Raw genomic sequence first — 26,477 nt, 5'->3', positions numbered from 1 at the left:
TAGCTTTGTAGGCCATAATCTTCATATACCAGCCATTAATGGTGAGTAATTTATTGTGGTAAAACCTCATTACCATGAACCTACTACACTGGCGTAGCAGGGGGAGAGGTGATACTCCCACGTGGCGCACCCCAGGTGGTGGACAGGGAGGTCCTAACCGGCTTGCCGGCAGACTTAAGGGAAATAAAATACCTCTTGCGGACCAAACACACAACCCCCTGTGGATGGTGGACGCAGGCAAAGAATTCACCCACGGTATCCCCTGCCTGTCGTAAGAGGTGGCTAAAAGTGGCGACCAAGGGATGATTATATTAGAACCATGAAACTCCTTATGATTAGTACCACCACGCAGAGAACACCATGGGTCGCTTTTCCTTGCGCATAGTACCACTATGTTTGGTACCAAATAGGTTTGTGATTAGTAGCAAACGAGAGCTCAACGGCTTTTACAGTACCTGTGATTAGTAGCACTATATAAGCGACACCATGGGATGATGGAACCCATGGTTCTGGCTTGCCTATGATTAGTTCCCACTATATGAGGAACACCACAGGATAGTACGAGTCCCTGTGGTTAGTACACTTAGGTGATGAACACCATAGGTTTGCGTTGCCTGTCAATGGCACCACAATGTGCGAAACAGTGTAGGTCTGTAATACATGTGCGAATTTCATTACCTGTGAGTAGTACCATAATGTGTGGAATACCGCGAGTCTACGCTACTCTTGATTAGTACCGCAACATGACAAATACCATGGTTCTATTTTTCTAGCGATAAGTACCATTATGAGGGGCCAATGACTTGGATTTTGGACCCCTTTCAAGTACAAGCATCACCGATTCAGTATTGTGCTATAGAAGCAGTCCCTTGGTCAGTAATACTACTGTTTTACGCCAGCTTCCGTGCATGTGAGGCACTGTGTGTTGGTTCCACAGATCATTTTAAATTCATATCCATCCATTCATTCATTCTTCGTCGTCACGTTTTGAATTGTGGTCAGTGGAGGATTTGGGGTTTTTAATTTGTCATTTCATTTCTTCTCATTTTGTACCGTTAGGGGCCGATGACCTAAATGTTAGGCCCATTTAAACAACAACCATCAATCAATCAATCAATCAATCAAAACCTCATTAAGAAGTTTCCGCAGGGGACAACTAAAAAGAACTTGTTAAGAGAGAAAACATACTACTGTACTACTGAATACACAAGTAAAAACTATCCAGTAGGGCTATGGAAACACCAGATACAATTTTTCTCAACATGAGGGCATTTTACATCGTGTATCCGCGAGTACAGTGAAAACTATATCTACCATTTCTGTAGATGAGGAGAGAATATTTGAATCTTTGATTGCAGAAAGGGCGTAAGTCCACATTTTTATGAAAATGTGCTAAGACTATTTTCAGAATCCCTGAAGATAGACGCATCAATGAGCACACAAAGGAACCAGAGTCCAGCATGTGTAATGTATTAAATGCTACGCTTTTTTTCCTGTTGAGTGCAGAAAGGTCTGCAATCCAGGACTGGAGTATTTTTCTGCAATCAATTGTTGGCGTCCATATAAATTAAATTACTTACTCTCTTATAATAATGCTTTGTTGGTTTTACTTACTTTGTAATTTCATTGTTAGTTATAATTCTATTTCAATAGGTCATCGGTATACAATAGTGCTCACTTTCACCAGTTCAAATTCTGTTCTGATAAGAAGGGCATTGTCGTGGCATTAGAGGATAATATTCTCATACATTCTTGCTATGATTATCAGAGCAACCCATCAAATTACCTACTCAGTTTGCTTATCCTGAAAACTATGTACCCATTAATACCAAAAAGATGCCAGATATAAAGAAGTCAGTCCAGTATGTTCCAGAAGAAGAAGAAGATGAAGAAGAAGAAGATGATGAAGAAGAAGAAGAAGAAGAAGAAGAATAATTAGAATTAGAATTCTGGCGCTCTGTTCTTAAGTAGCCAACAGTGAAATAAACAATATGCGAGTGAATCATGATTGGCTGCTGTAGATTTGTTCTTTCTTGTACTAGCAATTTATACTAGTGTTTTTATATTCCTTGAATTTTGTAGGAGATATTCAACATTGGGTATTCCTATGTCAAAGTGTTTCTGTTCGAGATGATACTTGGTATTAGCATTGCATTTTGTGTCCATTTGGATTTAAAGTTGGTATCAATATTGAAAAATAAATATTTTATTCTGTGTGCTGTGGACAAAAGTGACTTAACGTTAGAGAATAATGTGTTGAATTAGCTACATTGTTAAAAAAACAGATTTATTATGGTTCAGTAAATTTTCATTGGATATTTCATGATACTATCTTGCATAATTAACTGAGCAGTTTAAACTGTTGACGGCTGTTGATTTCAGAAAATACTTAAGTCCAGGAGTTTTAAAAATGAATGGCACATACATTGCACATGAAATTACTATTATTTTGTGTTTATTCAGTGAGTATATATGTATATTTTAAAACTAATAACAACAAAGTTATTTTAATGCGACCCAGAAATTCCTAAATTTGTAGTTTTCTCAAAAGTAGGTTTTCTGGACTTACGCCCTTTCTGCAATCAACGATTCATTTAAAGGTGTGAAAAACATTACAGAACAAATATGAAACCTTTTTCGTTGGGGCTTATGAAATAACAACAGTGCACTGAATTGTGTAAAAAACACCAAGCAGCAAATATGAAAACATTTGCACTGGGCCTGTAAACATATCAAAGTAACTTATTATTGCTGATCACACTCTTTCTAAAACAAATGTTGTAGAAGCCTTTTATTTTGGACCAGTGCATTATTAAACATTATTTTCTGGTTGCCCTCTTAGACAATGAATTGGAGGTTACACTCGACCATGTGCGACTGCGAGAGAAGAGAATGACTTTGGCCGCCAATTTGAATCTGACAAAACTTTGACCGACTCAAGTGATCGACTCGAAACTCGAAGGTGCGAGTTTCAACATTCGCACCACCTTTGCACTTTTAAAGATGCGGATGCCAGTCCACTTTGTGGAAGATTTTAATTTTGTCTTGTTTAGTAAGAAATTTCATGACTTTTTCTGTATCTATAACTAGGCTATCACAAGACGAATACGCATCACGCTGGTCAACTTCACCTGATTATGTTCCTAATCTAGATGTAGGGTACCGCGCAAAAAATATTTGCTACCCTTCACTGTACCACTCAACACAAGATGTTAATCTAACTTCTGAATGGAACACAAAATACAAGCAAAAACAGTCTCTCTGTGTTATTCAGCAATCTTGCTGCTAATTGGCAAGCAAAACTGAGCATTCCTGAAGGTAAAGGCTTGCTCCCCAAAGGTTCAACTTATCCTGTGAAAAATTAAGCTTCCAGAAGGAAACCATAATTTAATTCCATTGATTGCAAATGTTAAAAACATTTAAGCTTGTAGTTTGTAGTTGTGTCTCAACGGCACACTAGCCGCCAGTGTCTTGGGAAGGTGTAGCAATCCAACTGATGAGCCCACAGCTACACTGGTACAAAGCGCTGGTGATTTCATGATTGAAGGGGCCTGAAGAACTTAAATGTTATCAGCCTGTGAAGTTAAGGAATTCAAGGCATTTTCCCATTATCACGCAACTGTGGTGAGGGCTTGTGTCCGAATTGGAAATGAAGTTCCTTCCACAAGGGATGACAAATAATATTTTCAGGTCCAGGCAAAATGTGATTGTACTAAGCTGTAATAGCGAAGTTTCGTGACACAGTAAGCGAGGTATTTTTATGTAGATTTAATACTGGACTTCTAATTTACGACTTGCTAAGCGGGGAAAAAAGTGTTAATGAGGAATGCACTAACAAGATTTCACTGTATATCTTTATTCTCTTATATTGTTCATTTATTTTTCTTGTTTTAGTGGCAGAAGTTGTTAGTAAATGGAGCTAGATAGTTCAGTTTTTGTGTATTTAATTTCAGTGTGTATAAGTAGTTCATATGCATGTCTGGGTATAACATTTTACAAGTGATATATGCTGCAGATGTATTCCATCAGCATAGATGTGAACTTCCCCCCCCCCCAAAAAGTTAGGTTCTTTAGTCTGCAAAAACTAAGTTTAGAATAATAAATTTATAAACTACCTGAAAAAGAAACACACATGGTAACAGTATTATACTTGAAAAAGGAACATTGAGTTATACCCGAGAGTTGTTACCAAATCCGATACAAACTTTTCAGAGAAAGAAACAAACTTGCTAGAAAAAAAGGTCTGAAGTTTGAATGCTAATAAAGTCACATGGATAACAACATAAAACTACTAATCATGGGCATTGAAATTGCATGCAACAACATAACCACACAACATAAAGAAATAATTTAAAACGTGGCACCCAACAAAGCACTAAAAATAATCAAACCAAAAAGTCAGCAAACCAACTGAATTCTAAAACACAAAGCTTGTTACTAAAAAGCATTAAAAACAAAATAAAAAATGATAATCTAATAGTCACAAAAGCAGATAAAGGCAACACAGTGGTCATTATGAGAAAAGATGAATACATACAAAGAAGTAATAAATTCATCAACAGCAATGGAATACAAGAGATCAAATGCAACCCAACGAATACATTTCAAAGCGACATAAAACAAGCATTCAGAAAAACATATTTAATTCTCATCAAAGAAGAAAATCTTATCATTAGAAACCACAAAGTCCCAACACTAAGAGCACTCCCCGAAGTACACAAAGACACGTCCCATCAGACGCACCAAGTTACAATGTAAACAAATTTCTCAACAAAATGTTAAAAGAAACGGTAAAAATTAAAAGTGATAGGTTGATTAGAAAGATATTAGAACTAAAAAAGAATTAAATAAATTGAAAGTAACAGAAAACACAAGAATATCTTTTAACATAACAAACATGTACACCAACATTCCAATAAGGGAATCGGTTAATATTATAGAAAAAGTCCAAACGAAATCAATTCAACATGAGAAACAAGAAATAATCAATCTGTTAAACCGAAACTTTTCGTGTTTAACAATGAAATATATTCCTAGGTTTCTGTCCTGTTTAAGGGCCTTCATGGCCTGTACGGAGATGACTCTGCTTCTTTCTCTTTATGCTGATGTATCGCTTCCAGTAAAATATTTACATTTTCATAGATTTTTGGTATGGCAAACCCTGGACAGCGGAAGGGGTCATTTTGTCACCTGTAAAATTCTTTATTCCAACGCAGCAATTTGCATCATCAGACAACCGTGTGTATCTAGTCTGGATTATTAGTATTGGTGAGCTCTTACTCTCAGATGAGTGTTCCAGTTAGCGGGGTTATTGTATTCATCCCATCATTTAGAAAGTATTCTTATTACAGACATGTCGTGTTACAATCATCTTTCTTCTGGTGAGGTGTCTCGTATGCTAGAACATTCAGATGTTGTATTTGAAAGTGAACTATCTGATTCAGAAGACAATTTTTTTGCTTGAGACAAGCAAGATTAGTGAGGGCGAAGATCATAATGAGACAGAGGATGAATTATCAGCTGGAGAAGTCGAAAGTGCTAATCTGCCTCCAAACTCACCTCAGATGTCTTGATCTCTGTTAGGTGCTTCATCATTGTGAAGATGGTCACTCGAGATGGAACTGAGTGGGAGGTCTTGGATTCAAAATCATCTGGAAGGCTGGGCTGCAGTGAACGTCCTGAAGGAGCGGGTATGTGTCACAAAATATGCTACTACCGAGTTGACGAATCTGTCATTAGTGCCTTTCGTCTCCTCTGTGATGAATTGATGCTTTGTCTAATGAAACTATACCCAGAATCAATCGCTCAGAAAGAACTCAACAATACGGACTGGTCTGTGTCACTCAAGGAGTTGGAGCCTATGATTTCCATCATGTACACCTGGGATGTTCTCTTTTTGAAAGGTATGTCTATGGATGGTCTATGGTTGGGTATTTGTGGACAGCAATTCATGAAGTACGCTTATGTCGAGATACAAGTAGATTTTGAGAGCTTCTCAGATTTATTTATTTCGACGAGAAATCAACCCGAGCCGAGTGCCTGCCAGATGATAACAGGTTTGCTATTGTCTCTGAAATGTCAGATAAATTTGTGGAAAGTTGCCTTCGTTGTTACCATCTAAGAGAAAATATAACTGTCAATGAACAGGTACTTCACAGCAAAACCAGGCGCAGATTTACCCAGTTTGATGACAAATAAGCCAAATGAGTATGGGCTCAAATTCTGAATTGCTGCAGGAGTGGCCACAAAATCGATCTGCAATGCCTTTTCATACCTTGGAAAAGTCAGTGCACGTCCAGATAAACAGTCACTGGGAGAGTACCAAGCTTCACTTCATGGAGCTGTTTCTAAACCAAGGGAGAAACGTGAAGACAGACAGCTTCTTCACATCCCTCCAACTTGCTGATAAACTTCAAGACAGAAAACTTAGTTAGTGGGAACAATCAACCCCATTTGTCATGAAATCCCTACTGAATTATACTCTGCAACCATCTTGTGACTGACTGGGAACACACAGTGCATCCTGGCAGTGTATCAAGGAAAAAACAAAACAAGAACACCCTTCTACTTAGCACACAATACGCTGAAGTAACAATGAGCACAGAACGAAAGAAGAAGCCAGAAACTAACTTTGCACAGTGGCAACATTCACATCAACCGATGCGTGCAGAAAATGTGTACAAAAAGTAGTTGTGTATCCAAAATATGTTTAGGTTGTTTTTAATTTTCTTAAAGTCTTTCTAAAAACTTATAATTGTTGTAATGTTGACGATTGATTAACAAAAGGTGTTCAATTGGTTAATTTTGTGAAAACTCCTTAGAGAAACAGAGACATGATGCAGTTGTTTGTGATTGTTCATATACCCATCAGTAATATAACAGTTTCATACACTAATGTCAGGTATTTGTGTGTAAAATAAATGTGCAGAAACTCAGTAGAAGAAAATGCGTCCCTTATTGTATTACAATCTGAATATTTCCAAGCATTTCTTATGATGGGTCAAAATGACCGTTCAACGCTGCTCTAGGAATGTAAGATTCTCAGTCGTCCTAGTGTTAAGTCAGTATTGATCAAGCAAGTTGGCCGTGCGGTTAGGGGCGCGCAGCTGTGAGCGTGCATTTGGGAGATAGTGGGTTCAAACCTTACTGTCAGCAGTCCTGAATATGTTTTTCCGTGGTTTCCAATTTTCACACCAGATGAATGCTGGGTCTGTACCTTAATTAAGGCCACGATCACTTCCTTCCCATTGCTTTCCTATCCCATCGTCGCCATAAAACCTATCTGTGTTGGTGCAACGTAAAAACTTGCTAAACAGCATTGATATCAAACTCTTAACTGACCAATGTGCCAAAGGAACAATGCACTGGAGCAGATACGTGGATGACGTAATAAACATGTATGATAATGATGTCACAAAAGCAGAACATTTACTACACACAATCTTTCAACAGTGTAATCAAGTTAACAGTGGAACCGGAAACAAATGGGAGGATGAACTTTCTGGACATCATGATCAGTAGATGTAAAGATATATTATCTTACAGGATATACAGGAAACCAACTCAAACCTCACACACAATAGACGATTCCAATCAACCAACATCACACAAGTTAGCAGGACTGAATGCGATGATAAACGGAGCAATAACTATACCAATGTGCAAAACCAATTATAACAACAAAATAAAAATAATAAAACAAATTGCGGCAGAACTCGACCACCGTCCAAACACAGTAGGCTGGCTATTAAAAATGCAATGGAAAAATATAAACCCCTACCTGGAAACAAAAAATTTATGGTTCTTAATTTTGTGAAAAAAAAAACCTACTTTCAGAATAACTAACGTGTTCAAAAAGGAAGGGTTTAAAATGGCATTCAGAACAAATGACACAGTACAGAAACAAATTGGTAAATGTAATCTGAATTTTTAAAAGAAATACTTTTGTAGTACCACGTACATCGGCCAGACTAAACATAATTTCCACACCAGGTATAAAGAACACAAAAACCCAATTAGTTTCAACGGACACTCAGCATTCGGTGAACACATATAATAATAAATCCTCTAATATTGTTGCACGAAGGCCAGTCTCATAAACATAAATTACATAATGGAAAATTAATGGAAAACTAGTCAGCCCATTAAAAGCTCATTAGACAACCCCTAGATAGCTTTCAAAAACAACTCAAATTACAATAATATAACAGTAATAATAATAGTGTAAATGGTAGCTTAATTTGAATGAATTCAAACGTTAAATAACATACAGCAATGTTATATATAGAGGAAAAAAAAATAACCCCACCTGCAAGTACTCTTCCAAAAGAGTGATAGTAAGCGGAAAAATGACATACAGAAAAATACCAGTATAATAGGCAGCCCGTTACATGCTCATTAAGAACCCTTGCATAGTGAAAAGAAAATGAAAAAACCCCTAGGATGACATAATAATAATAATAATAATAATAATAATAATAATAATAATAATAATAATAATTTTCACTAAAAAAAGCCTAAAGGTAAAATACAGTGTGTCACTGACCTAGTTGTGTGGTGTGTAGCAAAAAGTCAAAGGATTGGATTACCCAGTTGGACTCGCGTCAGTGACAGAGCAACAGTTTTCAAACACATCATATTCTGTGCTTGATTTGAGACAAAAGAGGACTTCATTAACCCCTCAGCGTCGCAGCCATTTAAGAGCTTCCTTCACCGCGGCGGGATGAGATTTCAACTACGCATGTCTGAAATACATTGATTCACTTAAAGCGTTACTACAAGTATAAGAGTAGCACGATATTCACGAAATTTGGAATTCCTTATGATAGAACTATGTACATGCAGATAATTACATAATTTTTTCACATTACCTTAGGAATTTAGTTTCGTGTGATAGAGTTCGAAGCACTCTTCGAGACAGAGACCCACGTCACACTCCTGGCAGCAGTACACCGACGTCTTCTTTTTGCCGTGTTTTGAACACACAATACAACGTCTCTGAGGTTTGGATATCTCACTTTTTGGTGCTAATTTCCTGATAAAATGTCTTTCTTGCAACCTTGGAACCGTATTATCTGATGCGCGCCGGCCTTGAATGTTTCGTTCCCTGCCCGTGCGAGGGTATTTTGTAAACAAACCTTCTACCAGCTGAATCCGATAAGATAACTGCTCAGTGCTTGTCCCTGTGGCTTATCTGAATATTATTAGAGAATTTAGGACAGTTGCATTCAATAGTCTTTTGAACATTTTTATATACCATTTAGTTGTTCTCTTTCTTTCGACTATACTGTATGTAGTAACTGGTCCTTGAGATCAACGCCCCCCCATGCCATAAAGGCTTTACTGTTTCTTTCCCCCTCTTAGTAACACGTTTTGTTTCCTCATTGTGGTATGTGGACACGAACGTAACATTTGTTTTGTCACACCATTTTAGCACAGTGACGGGCCCAGAATGCCCAGCTATTATTTCCCCCTTTAGTTTTTTTTTCTTTTACTTCCTTGGGAACGTTTTTTCTGTTCAGTTTCAGTGTCCCAACAGTCTGTTGAATGATGATGTTTTAGAGCCCTTGCTAATTCTGGACTATTGTAGTAATTGTCCATCCATAAGATGTGTCTGCGGCCTGACAAAAGTTCTAACAATTTCAAGACAATTGCTGCAGTTTTTGGGGTTTCTGGTGTGATAAGAGTTGATTCAATGAGAGTTCCTTTCCCTGTGTATACAAGAAAACACCACAAATAACCAGTATTTGACTCACACAGTTCGAATGTTTTTATGCCAAATTTTGAGGCCTTTAGTGGCAAGTATTGCCGAAACGAGAGGCGCCCTTTCCACAGAGTCAGACTTTCATCAGTAGCAATATTTTGCTGTGGTAAGTACAGGGACTGAAATTTGTTATTCAAATGACACAGAATAGGATATATTTTGTACAGTTTTAGAGACCCTTGGTATGTAGACAAGCTGTTGTTGTCTATAAAATGCAAAAACGTACATATCATTTCAAACCTGTCCCTACTTATGAGATCTGAAAACCCAGGTGTTGATATGACCCTGCTCTTCGAAAAATAAGACCGAGATGTTAGCTTTTGTACAATGCCCATCAGCAGAAATAAAGCTAACACAGTATAAATTTCATTTACTGTTACAGGTGTCCAGGTTCGAACGGGTGACCGAAACGAAAAAAGATTTCCACGAGCATTTTGATATTGCTCCGCATACCTGTTAGTTTCTTTCACAATTAACTCTACTACGCTAATATCAAAGAACGTTTCAAAACATTCAACTATTTCACTGATATTTTGTGCACCACCTCTTGGTCCGAATTCACTGTTGAAAACTTCCCTCTGACCTGTATAATTATCCATAGTCTCCCACACGAAATATCCAAGTACTGATTCCTCCTCATCATCACACTCATCATTTACCACTGCATCCGCCACAGCCAAATCATCTATTTCATTGTCACTGCTGCTAATACTGTCACTACTACTTCCGACTAAACTTTCATCTGAATTACACAGTGTTTCAAGCACATTACTGTCAGTCAAACCATGGCTGGAGCTAGCCATTGAGTGCGGCACGTCACACGGACTGATGAAGCTGCAGCGAGACCGAAGGCAGCAGTACGAAACTGAATGAGGGGAATAACATTTATGACGAAATAAACCAACTCTATACATATTTCAGATAGAAGGTCGAGACATCGTCTTTCAAATGTGATCTATACCATGCACAGTTGGTTCTCATATCGTATGACAGAAAGCAGCACTAACTGATGCCTACACAGAGCGCTCGTGGAGAGTTACGAAAATATTACAAGCCGAGAAATAAAGGTAAATATAATAAATAAACGGCACTGCACTGTACAAATAGAGCAAAGAACATCATGCGAAAAGAAAAACTACTCAGATCATCATTTCTTTATTTTATTCTGCGGGAAAGAATGAAGTAAACAGACTTAAAAGAAAAACAGAGATTAGGGCTCAGACTTACTTGACAAATACGTATCCTTGCAAAAACAACTACATTTTAACGATCTTCAATTCTTATTTTACAACACTGATAAACTCCAAAATTTCTTCTTGGAAACAAAACAATTTGCGTATCCATAACTCCAAAACTCTTCACGCTATAGCCGTAAATGTGAAACCATGTATGGGTCTATACCACGTATAGAGGTCGGCGGCTACGGAAAAAAAAAGGGTTTATACCACGTATAGAGGTCGGCGCTGAGGGGTTAAGATAAGTTTCAGATTTTGATTTCATGGGTATTTAAACATACATGTTTATACATTTCTAAATATTTGAATGTGATTTGATAGAATCTGATGATGTTCTTTGTAACATCTTGGCAAAATTGAAAATACTAAATGGATAAATTGTAAGTGGAATAAAATACATACATACATACATACATACATACATACATACATAGATACATACATTATCATTATAGACTGTTATGCCTTTCAGCGTTCAGTCTGCAAGCTTCTGAGAATTTACTAAACGTCGCCACAATCCTCGATTTGCAACTAGTGTTGTGGTCTCATTTAGTTCTATACCTCTTATCTTTAAATTGTTAGAAACCGAGTCTAACCATCGTCGTCTTGGTCTCCCTCTACTTCTCTTACCCTCCATAACAGAATCCATTATTCTCCTAGGTAACCTATCCTCCTCCATTCGCCTCACATGACTCCACCACCGAAGCCGGTTTATGCGTAGAGCTTCATCCATCCAGTTCATTCCTAACTTAGCCTTTATCTCCTCGTTCCGAGTTCCCTCCTGCCATTGTTCCCACCTGTTTGTACCAGCAATGATTCTCGCTACTTTCATGTCTGTTACTTCTAACTTATGAATAAGATATCCTGAGTCCACCCAGCTTTCGCTCCCGTAAAGCAAAGTTGGTCTGAAAACAGACTGATGTAAAGATAGTTTCATCTGGGAGCTGACTTCCTTCTTACAGAATACTGCTGATCGCAACTGCGAGCTCACTGCATTAGCTTTACTACACCTTGATTCAATCTCACTTACTATATTACCATCCTGGGAGAACACACAACCTAAATACTTGAAATTATCGACCTGTTCTAGCTTTGTATCACCAATCTGACATTCGATTCTGTTGAATTTCTTACCTACTGACATCAATTTAGTTTTCGAGAGGCTAATTTTCATACCATACTCATTGCACCTATTTTCAAGTTCCAGGATATTAGACTGCAGGCTTTCGGCACAGTCTGCCATTAAGACCAAGTCGTCAGCATTGGCCAAAATGCTTACTACATTTCCACCTAACTGAATCCCTCCCTGCCATTTTATACCTTTCAGCAGATGATCCATGTAAACTACAAATAGCAAAGGTGAAAGATTACAGCCTTGTCTAACTCCTGTAAGTACCCTGAACCAAGAACTCATTCTACCATCAATTCTCACTGAAGCCCAATTGTCAACATAAATGCCTTTGATTGATTTTAATAATCTACCTTTAATTCCATAGTCCCCCAGTATGGCAAACATCTTTTCCCTCAGTACCCTGTCATATGCTTTCTCTAGATCTACGAAACATAAACACAACTGCCTATTCCTCTCGTAGCATTTTTCAATTTCCTGGCGCATACTGAAAATCTGATCCTGACAGCCTCTCTGTGGTCTGAAACCACACTGGTTTTCATCCAACTTCCTCTCACCGACTGATCACACTCTCCCTTCTAGGATGCCAGTGAATACTTTGCCTGGTATACTAATCAATGAGATACCTCGATAGTTGTTGCAATCCTTCCTGTTCCCTTGCTTATAGATAGGTGCAATTACTGCTTTTGTCCAAACTGAAGGTACCTTACCAACACTCCACGCTAATTTTACTACTCTATGAAGCCATTTCATCCCTGCCTTCCCACTATACTTCACCATTTCAGGTCTAATTTCATCTATTCCTGCAGCCTTATGACAATGGAGTTTATTTACTATCCTTTCCACTTCCTCCAGCATAATTTCACCAACATCCTTTTCCTCCTCCCCATGAGCTTGGCTGTTTGCAACACCACCATGATGATTTCCTTTTACATTGAGAAGATGTTCAAAATATTCTCTCCACCTCTCCAGTGATTCCCTGGGATCTATTATGAGTTCACCTGAATTACTCAAAACACTGTTCATTTCCTTTTTCCCTCCCTTCCTAAGATTCTTTATTACTGTCCAGAAAGGTTTCCCTGCTGCTTGACCTAGCCTTTCCAGGTTATTACCAAAATCTTCCCATGACTTCTTTTTGGATTCAACAACTATTTGTTTCGCTCTGTTTCTTTCATCTACGTACCAATCCCTGTCTGCCTCGGCCCTTGTTTGGAGCCATTTCTGATAAGCCTTCTTTTTACGTTTACAGGCTGCTCTCACTTCATCATTCCACCAAGATGTTCGCCTTTTCCCAACTTTACACACAGTTGTTCCTAGGCATTCCCTTGCTGTTTCTATTACAGCATCCCTGTATGCCACCCATTCACTTTCTATATCCTGAAGCTGCTTACTGTCTACTGTTCGAAACTTCTCACTAATCATATCCATGTACTTCTGTCTAATTTCCTCGTCCTGGAGATTTTCTACCCTTATTCGTCTGCAGACGGATTTCACTTGCTCTACCCTAGGCCTAGAGATACTTAGTTCACTACAGATCAGATAGTGGTCTGTATCATCAAGAAATCCCCAGAAAACTCGTACATTCCTAACAGATTTCCTGAATTCAAAGTCTGTTAAGATATAGTCTATTATGGATCTGGTACCCCTAGCCTCCCATGTGTAGCGGTGAATAGCCTTATGCTTGAAGAATGTATTCGTAACAGCTAAACCCATACTAGCACAGAAGTCCAGCAAACGCATCCAATTCCCATTAGCTTCCATATCTTCCCCACATTTACCAATCACCCTTTCGTATCCTTCAGTTCTATTCCCAACTCTCGCATTGAAATCGCTCATTAGCACTATTCTATCCTTGCTGTTGACCCTGACCACGATATAAAAATATAACAAAATTGGGTGCCACCTGCTAACTATTTACAGGAATAATTGACCTCTATAGAGCATGAAAGAACTGCCTCTCCCAAGGCAACGGTGATCAGGCTGACGAGGCTCCAAACTTGCTTTATAACCTTACCTGTTACTGTTTACCCCTTAAATTAAATTTGAGTAGCATGCCAGGTTTTTTCTTACTTCACCGATAAAGGATTTACCACAAGTTTCACTACATGAATTTACTCCCGAAACAAAATAAAACATGACAAACACCAACAATAATCATCACGTGATGAGGCCATTATAAACATACACAAACAACATCTACAAGCTATACACCACAACTATACATAGTTCTGAAGGCCATGCTTCAAATTGGTTATATCCTATGGATAAGAAGACTGTCCCTTCCTAACCTTATATGCATTAGCACAATAGCATCATCACCGTGGAATCTGTTTATCCTGTATTATAACTGTATGTGAAACAAACCCAGTCACTGGACTATACACTTTTAATAAGCCATACACATCCACCATGTAAAATGCCTGCTGTGGGATTAATAAATAACGACAACCACGTCGTATTATTCAAAGAATAAGCAAGTAATACCATATAATCCCGAATACCACCCGCACTTTTTTCCCCAAAATATTGGTTCTAAATCTTGGGTGCGGGTCTTATTCAAGCTGTTCATTCTCATATATATTTACTACGTTTACAAGGAGTATTGAAATAGATTTTAATACAGTTACCGTACTCAATATACCACATGTAAATGGGCATTCAGGTCTTACTGTGTTTTAGTTGCGTTCTAGGAAACAAGATCGATTTTTTTCTCATTGCGGTTACAGTGGCATGTAAACGTGAAAAGTAAGGTAATGAAATACGGTAGATCAAAGAACATGGGTAACTATGCGGTAAATGTGAAAGCCGCTGCTGCAGATGCTCGATCGTCATTTGTTCCACAAGTGTTGCTGGTATGCTGGGTGTGCGAATACCTGATCTTGCGGGATATCGTACTTTGCGAGAGTCAAGACTGTTGGTTACGGAAGCCTACCTCGCTCACATTCGAGTTCCGAATCTGTCCCGTGAAAGTGCTGTCTCGATAGTAAGCTATGGATTCAAAACTGCGTCTGCGGTCATTTACTGTGCGTGAGAAACTTAAAGTTGTAAACAAAGCTGAAATATACGGAAATCGTGCCATTGGCAGAAAGTATGATATTGATGAATCGTGTATTTGTGATTGGCAGAAGTAGAAGGAAAAACTTCTAAAACGTAATGGTGATCGCAGAGCAGCATTTCCGGACATTGAAGAACGACTCCACAAATTTATGATGGAAAAGCGTCAGTTAGGATAAGGTATTTCTAGTGAAATGTGTCGATTGAAAGCACTAGAGATCTCAAAAGAACTCAAAACACAGGGTTTTACTGCAAGCCGTGGATGGATCCGAAACATTTATCGGATAAAGGGATTGTGCATTCGGAGACGTACGTCTATTTAAGGTGTCCCTGGGGCGTATGAAGAAAAATTAACGACCTTTCACCGTCACATTATTCATTTGAGGAAGTAAAATTCTTCTTTGCTCTCGCAAATTGGGAATGCTGACAAGACACCTATCTGTTTTGAAATGCCGTTGGAAAATACAGTGGATACGAAGGGTTCTAAAAGTGTAACCATCGGAACAGGTGGTAATGAAAAGCAATGATGCACGGTAATGTTTTACGTATTAGCAGATTGAACCAAACTCCCTCCATATGTGGTTCTGAAAAGGAAAACTCTTCCAAAAGGAAACTTGCCGTCTGGTGTTATTGTTAGAACACATGAGTCCGGCTGGATGGACAGTGCGTTAGTTGAGGACTGGGTGAAGTGCGTTTGGCAACGTCGCCCAGGTGCTTTGTAAAAGAAAAAGCGAAACATGCTTGTGTTGGTCAGTTACCGAAGACACACAACTGACACCGTAAAAGATATGATGAGGAAAGGAAAAACCAATCTTGCGATAATTCCTGGAGAACTCACTTCTATTCTACAGCCGTTGGGTGTGTGCGTGAACTGGCCTTTCAAAACTGCAATGAAACAGTTGTACACCGAATGGATGTTTGATAGGGATCACGCGTTAATACCAACCGGACGAGTGAAGAGGCCTGAAGTCGAACTAATATACAACTGGATCAAGACCGCATGTGCACGCATTCCCAACAACCTAGTGTCCAAAAGGTTTAAGAAATGTGGAATTTCAAATTCAGTGGACGGTATTGAGGACAACTATTTGCGGAAAGATGCCAGCGACGAAAGTTTCTGCGGTGAAACTTCAGATGGTGACGGTGGATTGTGTATGATCTGAGTATTGGACCAATTTTATTTATGATTTTTGTGATTTTATTAAGTGTAAGCTGTTTGAATTTATATTTGTGGTATATTTGAAGAAAATTAAATAGGTATGTAAGTTATTAGATGTTTTATTTTTTTTCTGTGTTTTGCCGTCTCAAATTTAGGGTGCGGGTCTTATTTGGTGGTGGGTGGTATTTGGGATTATACGTTAAACACTTGGCCTATGGTTTCATAAAGTCATAATTAGCTCTGTGCACAAAAACATATTACCTCCAGATTACACATATAAATTATCTCACAGCGTGCATTTCCTCGAAGGGGAATAATCCAGAGCCTGACTTACAGAAGAACACTGTGTAGCATCTTCCACTGACTGCTCACCGGAAACTGTATTGCCGAGTTATGCACTCGCTATGACTCCATAATGATACAGTAAAGTCTTATCGGGCCCTCGAAGTGGCCGATAAATTATGCGCCGGGTAACTGCGATTTATGCTGCCAATAGCACTACCTGGGTGTGGTCGAACGGAAACATCCTTTTACGCGGAGGCCAAGTTACGCGCTACTTTACCAGTAGGTGGTAGAACCGGCCCTAAGTAGCCTTTATATCACAAATAGCAATAAGTAATTTTTTTCTTTTTTTTTGTGTGGATCTGGTTTTTTATTGATGACTATTAAACAGAATGCTGAACTATTTTCTCTGTAGTCCTTCCTCCTAGATTTTCAGTGGAAAATGGAAGTTATATTTTTCTGAAATTTCTCTAATGTCTCACTGTGTATACAATATCACACTCCACTGACTGTACCCTTCTTAGTTCCTTATTCATGATCACCAGATGTTTGTCATTTCCATGTTGTATTCCAATGTAATAGACTTCCTTATTACTCTTTATACATCCATCAAACAGGTTGTTTTATGCTGGAAATTTATAGCACTAACTGTTTTCTTTTTCCACAGCTGAACCTAATTTTACCATCCCTTTAACTGATAGGCATATGGATAAAGAGTCAGATTTAACATGGACTTGCGAAGCATTTGGTATTCCTGATGTCAATTATACCTGGTTCAGAAATGGTGAGTTACTTGAGGTTAATAAACTTCCTGAGGAAGATAGAGATCGCTATCATATTGTGGACAACGTCTTGACCGTCCGCTACTTGAACCCTGAGAGAGATCAGGCCATGTATCAGTGCCGAGCTAGCAACCAGTTGAAATCTAAATACTCTTCTGGGCAACTTAGAATTTTGTGTAAGTACACCTGAATATTCCTTCATTGTTGAAAAAGGTTCTTTTATGACAAAAACTTCCGTAATAGGGATTCTAATGTTTTGCATGACTTCTTTGGAATATTGTTGTATTAATACATTACTACATTTTTTAAAGCTCTGAAGCCTTCATTCAAGAAACGTCCCTTGGAATCTGAAACTTATGCTGCAGAAGGCCGCAATGTAACTATACGCTGCAATCCAGAAGCAGCTCCTAAGCCAAAGTTTGTTTGGAAGAAAGACGGCAATGTTCTTGGTAGGTGGATGAAAGTTTTAATATGTCTTTTTTTTTTTCGTCAGTATTTATTAACAGGATATGTCAGTTCAGAGAGAAATGATTTTGATTGCAGGTTCTGGTGGCACTCGACGTATCATGGAAAATGGCAATTTGATTATAAGTCGCGTGTCTCGTGATGATGCTGGTGTTTATACTTGCATAGCTCAAAACATGTATGGCTCAGATGAAAGCAGTGGTAGACTAATTGTGCTGAGTAAGTATCTATTTATAGTATATAAAGTCTGTAGAAGAATGATTATTAACTTCCCAATGAGCTAGGTAGTTCAAACTGTGTACACATCTTCCCTATAGATTGTTGTTTTGCTCAAAAATCATAAAACTGCTAAAAGATGGATGAATATTCATTGTCCTTGCCTTACTAGCATCGACTGAGTTCTTGTTCTTTGCAGTTCTGGTGACCTACAAACGGAATAGAACGTTGATTCTTTGCAGTACGGAATCCAAAGTTGATGCTTTGCGATATTCATTATCTTAGCTACATCCTCCTGAAGAGGCTATTATCACCTAAATTGAGCACTTAACTTCATTTCTGTGCAGTTCTGATTACATATTTAATATGCCCAGAATTGAAATTTGACGCTTTGTGGTATTCATGCTTTTAGCTACATTCTGTTGAAGATGTATGAAAACATTTATTCTGGAAGCATTACCTCCTGTCGTAGACAGGCTTTCAGCCAATGGTATTATAATTTACAATATAGTAGTGCATAGTTTCGTACTGTTGAGTGAAATATAAATCTTTTGACAATCTAATTTATGATGTAATTAATACCTCTATTAAATCGGAAGCAAGTTTTAATTTCTGTCTTGGAAAACATTGTTCCTACCTGGTTAGCTGTTGGTGGTTGTAATGAGTATCTGGCTAAGGGTATGGGGAGGTCTGCAAGTTCAACACACAGTTAACACTGAGCTTGAGGCATGAGGAGTTCTGAGACTCAGTTTCATGGTACAGCTAATTTTATAGGATTGAGTTAGACTTCACTTGACTCTGGCAATTGATGATCACTACGAGTTTGTGAAAAATCCATTTGGTTGAAGTAACATGGAAGGCCGAAAGGAAAAGGCTGTTTAAAAAAAAAATGTGAGCCTTCCAGAAGTTGCAAGGGCGGCAGTCTAGATGATTGACTGATATGGCCTTGTAATAATACTCAGCATGGCTTAGCTTTGTTGATACTGCTACACGACTGAAAGTAACGGTAAAAGTACAGCCATAACTAACTCCCGAGGACATGCAGCTCTCTCTGTATGAATGATGTACTGATGATGGCTTCCTCCCGGGTAAAATATTCCGGCTCAGTCCAGTGGTATTTGAAGGTGCTCAAATACGTCATCCACATGTCGGTGGATTTACTGGCACGTAAAAGAACTCCTGCAGGACTAAATTCTGGCACCTCGGCATCTCCGAAAACCGTAAAAGTAGTTGGTGGGACGTAAAGCAAATTAAAAAAAAAAAAATCCAGATGTAAACTAGTACCCTATTCAGATCTCCGGATGGGGACTACACGAGAGGGGGCGATCATCAGGAAGATAGTTTCGGACATTCTGCAAGTTGGAGCATGGAATGTTAGAAGTTTGAATCATTGTGGTAGGTTAGAGAATCTGAAAAGGCAGATGGATAGACTAAAGTTAGATGTAGTTGGTATAAGTGAATTACGTTGGCAGGAAGAACAGGATTTTTGGTCAGGCGATTACCGAATTATCAACACAAAATCAAACAGGGGAAATGCAGGAGTTGGTTTAATAATGAATAAGGAAATAGGACACTGGGTAAACTATTATGACCAGCATAGTGAAAGAATTATTGTTGTAAAGATAGACACCAAACCAATGCCCACCACAATAGTGCAGGTCTGTATGCCTACTAGATCAGCAGATGATGAGGAAATGGAAAGAATATCTGAAGAGATAGAAGATTTGATACAATATGTAAAAGGTGACAAGAATCTAATTGTGATGGGAGACTGGAATGCAGTGGTAGGCCAAGGAAGGGAAGGTAATACAGTAGGAGAATTCGGATTGTGACAAAGGAACGAAAGAGGAAGTCGGCTGGTTGTCTGCTCTGATCATAATTTAGTCCTTGCCAATACCTGGTTCAAATACCACAAACGACGGCTGTATATGTGGATGAGACCTGGAAACACTGGAAGGTATCAAATAGACTTCATAATGATTAGGCAGAGATTCAGAAACCCGTGGGTTCTAATCCCCGCCAGGAAGTCATAAAATTTAAGAAACAAGATTTCCACTTCCGGAGGTGCATGTGGCCCTGAGGTTCACACAACCTACACCAAAAATGAGTACCAGGTTAATTCCTGGGGGCAAAGTCGGCCTGGCGTAGAGCTAGCCATTCTACCCCATCACGTGCCGAGGTTAACAATGGTGGAAACCTTTATCTTCCCCTCCTCCAAGGGCCTTCATGGCCTGTATGGAGGTGACTTTGCTTTGCCTTGTTTTGCTTTGCTAGAGATTCAGAAACCAGGCGTTGGATTGCAAAACTTTCCCCGGAGCAGACATGGACTCTGACCACAATTTGTTAGCCATGAAATGCCATCTGAAGTTGAAGAAAGGAAGGAATGCAAGGAGATGGGATCTAGACAAGTTGAAAGAAAAGAGTGTGAAAGATTGTTTCAAGAAACATCTTGTACAAGGAATAAATGAAAAGGCTGAAGGAAACACAATAGAGGAAGAGTGGATAGTCATGAAAAATGAAGTCAGTAGGACTGCTGAGGAAATGTTAGGAAGGAAGAAAAGATCAACTAAGAATCAGTGGATAACTCAGGAGATACTAGACCTGATTGATGAACGATGAAAATACAAGAATGCTAGGAATGAAGAGGGCAGAAAAGAATACAGGCGATTGAAGAATCAAGTGGATAGAAAGTTCAAGGTAGCTAAGGAAGAATGGCTGAATGATAAGTGCAAGGATGTGGGAAGGTTGTATGATCCTAGGAAATGTAAATGCTACATACAGGAAAATCAAGGAAACCTTTGGTGAAAGGAAATCTAAGTGTATGAATATTAAGAGCTCAGATGGAAAACCACTTCTAGGGAAAGAAGACAAAGCAGAAAGATGGCAGAAGAGGCTGTTGATCCTGATGAAATGGGAGACCCAATTTTGAGGTCAGAGTTTGACAGAGCTGTGAGAGACCTAAATAGGAACAGGGCACCTGGAATTGATGACATTCCCTCTGAATTACTGACTGCTTTAGGAGAAACCAGCAAGGCAAGCTTATTCCATTTAGTGTGTAAGATGTATGAGACAGGAGAAGTGCCATCTGATTTTTGGCAGAACGTTGTTATTCCTATTCCCAAGAAAGCCTGTGCTGACAAGTGTGAAATCTACCGTACCATTAGTTTAGTATCTCGTGCCTGCAAAATTTTAACATGTATTATTTACAGAAGAATGGAGAAACAAGTTGAAGCTTCAGAAGAAATTTAGGAACATGTGAAGCAATCCTGACTTTACGTCTGATCTTAGAGGATCGAATTAAGAAGGGCAAGCCCACGTACATGGCATTCTTAGATCTAGAAAGGCATTCAATAATGTTCATTGGACCAAGCTATGTAAGATTCTGAAGGTGTTTGGGATCAGACACCGAGAATGAAGAATTATCTGCAATCTGTATAAAAATCAGTCTGTGGTGATAAGAATCGAGGGCTTTGAAAAAGAAGCAGCAATCCAGAAAGGAGTGAGGCAAGGCTGCAGTGTGTCCTCCCTCCTTTTCATTGTGTACATAGAAGGCAGTAAAGGAAATCAAAGAGGAATTTGGAAAGGGAATCACAGTCCGAGGAGAGGAAATCAAAACCTTGAGATTTGCCGATGATATTGTTATTTTATCTGAGACTGCAGAAGATCTCAAGAAGCTGCTGAATGGTGTATACAAAGTTTTAGATAAGGAGTACTAGATGAAAATAAATAAGTCCAAACAAAAGTAATGGAGTGCAGTCGAACGAAGGCAGGTGATAGAGGAAATATTAGATCAGGAAATGAAGTCTTGAAGGAAGAAGATGAATATTGTTACTTGTTATTGTAGTAAAATACCTAACGATGGCAGAAGTAAGGAGGACATAAAATGCAGACTAGCACAAGCAAGGAAGAGCTTTCTTAAGAAGAGGAATTTGCTTACTTCAAACATTGATATAGGAATTAGAAAGATGTTTCTGAAGACCTTCATCTGGAGTGTGGCATTGTATGGAAGTGAAACATGGATGATAACTAGCTCAAAAAGAAAGAGAATTGAAGCTTTTGAAATGTGGTGTTACAGAAGAATGCTGAAGGTGAGATGGGTATATCGAATCACGAATGAAGAGATACTGAATCAAATTGGTGAGGGGAGATTGATTTGGCTAAATTTGACGAGAAGAAGAGATAGAATGATAGGACACATCTTAAGACACCCAGGACTTGTTCAGTTGGTTTTTGAAGGATGTGTAGGTGGTAAGAACAGTAGGGGTGGACCAAGGTATATGACAAGCAGATTAGAGCAGATGTAGGATGCAATAGTTACGTAGAAATGAAAAGGTTACCACATGATAGGGTGGCATGGAGGTCTGCATCAAACCAGTCTATGGACTGATGACTCAAACAACAACAACAGCAACAACAACAACATGTGATAAATATCACAAGAGGCTAGGGTGTAAACAATTGGCGATTGCATGCACGATTTTCAAAAATGTCACATCTGTGTGGTCGGAATTTCACATAAAACTTAAGGTCGTGTGTCTGTGATCACAGTATTAAAAAAAAAAAAAGCCACTACAGGTTTTCTTCCAATATGAAAAAGGAGGAAAACTTGTCATGGAATTTTCTAGGAAATTAATCCGCGTAGTGGCTATGATCGCTAAGGCATCGAACCTTTAATGATCTGAAATGTTGTTAGCCAATTCGAGTCTCACTGGTGGAGACCAAAAATAGACACTGCCAGAATATTGGCCAGCATGTTGGAAGAGGTAATGGTATACAATTTCTAATCACTAGATTGTGTGTTAAAATCATAGATTCACCGGGCGAGTTGGCTGTGCGGTTAGGGGTGCGCAGCTGTAAGCTTGCATCCAGTAGATAGTGGGATCGAGCCCCACTGTCAGCAGCCTTGAAGATGGTTTTCCATGCTCTCCCGTTTTCATACCAGGCAAATGCTGGGGCTGTACCTTAAGTAAGGCCACGGCCGCTTCCTTCCCATTTCTAGGCCTTTCCTATACCATCGTCGCCGTAAGACCTATCTGTGTCAGTGTGACGTAAAGCAAATAGCAATAAGAAAAAAAAAATTGGTTCTAGTTTCAGTTGCAAACCTATCCTCACTCTTCATATGGAGTGAGGGCATATGATGCTTTTGATGGTGATTCGGCTGTAGGATGGGACAGTAAGCCGTTGAACACAGGGTCTTGGTGTTATTGAACTTATGCACGTGGTTTTTTGTTCCATATTTGGTGTTTAGTTAGAGCCTCCATGTTTCAGGCGGCAGCACGCCGGCCTCTCAACTGTGTTCCAGGGTTCAAATCCCGGTCACTCCACGTGTGATTTGTGCTGGACAAATTGGATTCAGGTCAGGTTTTTCTCCAGGTACTCTGGTTTTCCCTGTCATCTTTCATTCCAGCAACACTCTCCATTATCATTTCATTTCATCTGTCGGTCATTAATCATTGCCCCAGAGGAGTGCGACAGGCTTCTGCAGCTGGCACAGTTGCTATCCTCGCCACTAGATGGGGGCTTCATTCATTCCATTCCTGACCTGGTTGAATGGCTGGAAACAGGGTGTGGATTTTTCATTTGGTGTTTAGTTGGGTTGTGTTGTCTTTGATATTTCACATTACTTCCACCTTTTCAAATTATATCTGCAAGTATCTTTGTTCTGCTGTCTCTTTCAGTGCATTAATTTCTTCTGCTGCAGTTTCAAAATTTTCTGTCACTATTGTTATATCATCCGCAAAAGCTAAGCAGTTTATTTCCACTCTATTCTTCATTCCAATCATTCACATACCGTTTAATTGAACTTACTTATGCCTTGGTGTACCATTTATTTTCATTACTTTACATGATATCACCGACACTGAAATAGCAGGCTTTACAGCAACACTATTTATTTTACCAGTTGCAATGCGATGTAGTTGCGAGTATTACCTGCGTGCTCCCAATTCCGTTCCCTATCGTGTAAAATATGATTAGAAGCCGTTGGTGTGACATCAGTTGAAGGCCTAAAATTCAGTGACATATTTGATGGCAAAACAGCACTTTGTTCGCCCCTATCAGCACTCACGTCACTGTCACACAAACTACTTGCACTACTTTCATTGCCACTAAATTCTTCGTCGCTTATTTCTATATCAATGTCACTCTCTCCCAAAAATTCCCTTATAATCGCTTCATCACTCAACTTGTAAGGAGCCATGATTTCGCTTACGATGAGGTTGCTAAGATACAGGTCATTCTTTCCACGGAATAACTGCACAGAAGTGCTTATCGAATACATCAATGAAATAAAACAGTGCTTCCATCTGTCAAGGTTACCTTACAAATATCAAATCCTTTCACAAAGGAAACCGGCTAGGAGCGGGTCCAGAAATAAACACTACATGCAGATGGAGAAATCCGTCTTTGTACCGGAGTGCAGTCGTGAGCCAGGACGGAGAGATCTGTCTTTGTACGGGAATAGGTTAAAGTTAGGACTGAACAAGTTTATTTGTATCGTATAGTATCTGACGCTATTCTTGTATTACTTTTTCCAGTACACATTTGAACAAGAGTGGTGAGAGTTCATCTCCCTGCTTAACATTTGTTTCAGTTTCAAAGGGTGCAGAGAAGCATCCTTGGAATTTTACTTTGGAGATGATATTTGTCAGGGTTGCTCATATTACTGCTAGCAGATTTTTGTCGACTGCCATTTCTACAATTATTTGAAGCAACTCATTATCATCATCATCATCATCATCATCATCATCTTATGGCTTTTAGTGCTTGTAGTATCCAAGGACATGCTTGGTCAGTCTGGTGATGACGAGGTAGTGAGAGGGTGAAACCCGATGTTCGCACATTGCTTCCTCCTGTTGAATAACATCAAGGGGTCTGTGCTCAAGGCTTAATATCCCATCTGATGGACGAATCACCATCAAAAGCAGCATATGCCTCACTCCACATGAACGGTTTGTAGAGGTTTGGAATTGAATCTAGGCTTTTGACACACTATCTAGTGATTGGAAATTGTATACCACCATCCCTTCTACCCTGCTGGCCAACATTCTGGTGGTGTAATTTCTTCTTTCCACCAGCCGCACTCGAACTGGATGACCACAATGCCGGACCATTAAAAGATTTGGTGCCTTAGCGATCATGGCCACTATACGAGCTAATTTTCTAGATAAATTTTTATATGCATGCTGTTCGACGATCGAACCAGGCTTCGGGCCAACTACTCCACGTACGTACATACACACACATACATACATACATACATACATACATACATACATACATACATACATACATACATACATACATACATACATACATACATACATACATACATACCTTATATCTGGTGCTACCAAAAGCAGCAGCAGCAGCAACACCAGCAAAATTGGGTGCACTAAGCTTGATAGCTGCAATCACTTAAGTGCGGCCAGTATCCAGTATTCGGGAGATACTGGGTTCGAACCCCACTGTCGGCAGCCCTGAAGATGGTTTTCTGTGGTTTCCCATTTTCACACCAGGTAAATACTGGGGCTGTACCTTTATTAAGGCCACGTTCACTTCCTTCCCACTCCTAGTCCTTTCCTGTCCCATCGTCGCCATAAGATGTATCTGTGTCATTGCGACGTAAAGCAACTTGTTAAAATTGGGTGCTTCAAGGTCTTCTGAATAGATGAGTTCACTTATTTCTTTCAGTTCTAGCAGAGCAAGGTTGGAAGAGGCATCTTTGTTTGAACCCACTACTGAAGCAGTGAAAGATGCACATGTAGCAAAATTTATGAAAATCCAGAATCTCCATCTATGTGTAAGAAAATATAAAGTATAAATGGAAGCTTTTATCGTTTGAAGGAGGCAGTGCAAACTGTGTTCAGACTGTTGTGAGGACATAGTAAAAGCCATCATGTCCAGAGTCTGCCTTGAAACATTGTGGCTACTATTTACCAATGTAAACTCCCTTCATACCATAAAGTTTTGACTGCCTGTAAGCTAGCAACATCGTGACAATGGCAGTTTTTATATCATTGTGTAAAATAGCTTTAATGTATTAAATAGTATTTATCCTTTGCTCCTTTGTTTTAATAATAATGGTATTAATAATATTTTTGGCATAACATTGATAAGGTTAAGGAGTTCTGGAAGGAATAATACCTTGACCCCGTGCAGAGATGATGATGATGATGATGATGATGATCTGACTGTAGGCCAGCAACATCGTGACAATGGCAATTTTTATATCATTGTGTAAAATAGCTTTAATGTATCTTTTAAATTTTGTATAAAAGACATATTTGCCTCTAAAATGTAGTTTCCAGGAATTAGTAAAGATATATTTATTCATTAGATAATGTAAAAGTTAGGTCTATTTTACTGTAAATTCTTAGTTGCACTAAGTGAG

At 39.0% G+C, this 26,477-nt stretch overlaps 1 protein-coding gene across 1 annotated transcript in view; it reads left to right on the top strand.

The window, feature by feature from the left end:
• Cont (Contactin) overlaps positions 1–26,477 on the top strand; it is a 314,894-nt gene that overhangs the window by 134,730 nt on the left and 153,687 nt on the right. Inside the window, exons 10-12 of the mRNA XM_067141447.2 lie at positions 17,290–17,580; positions 17,716–17,853; positions 17,948–18,088. Of these exons, the coding sequence (XP_066997548.2) occupies positions 17,290–17,580; positions 17,716–17,853; positions 17,948–18,088 (570 nt within the window). The remainder of the gene's footprint in view (positions 1–17,289; positions 17,581–17,715; positions 17,854–17,947; positions 18,089–26,477) is intronic.

The sequence above is a fragment of the Anabrus simplex genome, chromosome 2 (assembly GCF_040414725.1).
Source record: "Anabrus simplex isolate iqAnaSimp1 chromosome 2, ASM4041472v1, whole genome shotgun sequence".
NCBI lineage: Eukaryota > Metazoa > Arthropoda > Insecta > Orthoptera > Tettigoniidae > Anabrus > Anabrus simplex.
The sequence above is the reverse complement of the archived record's forward strand: the minus strand, read 5'-3'. Positions and strand labels throughout refer to the sequence as shown.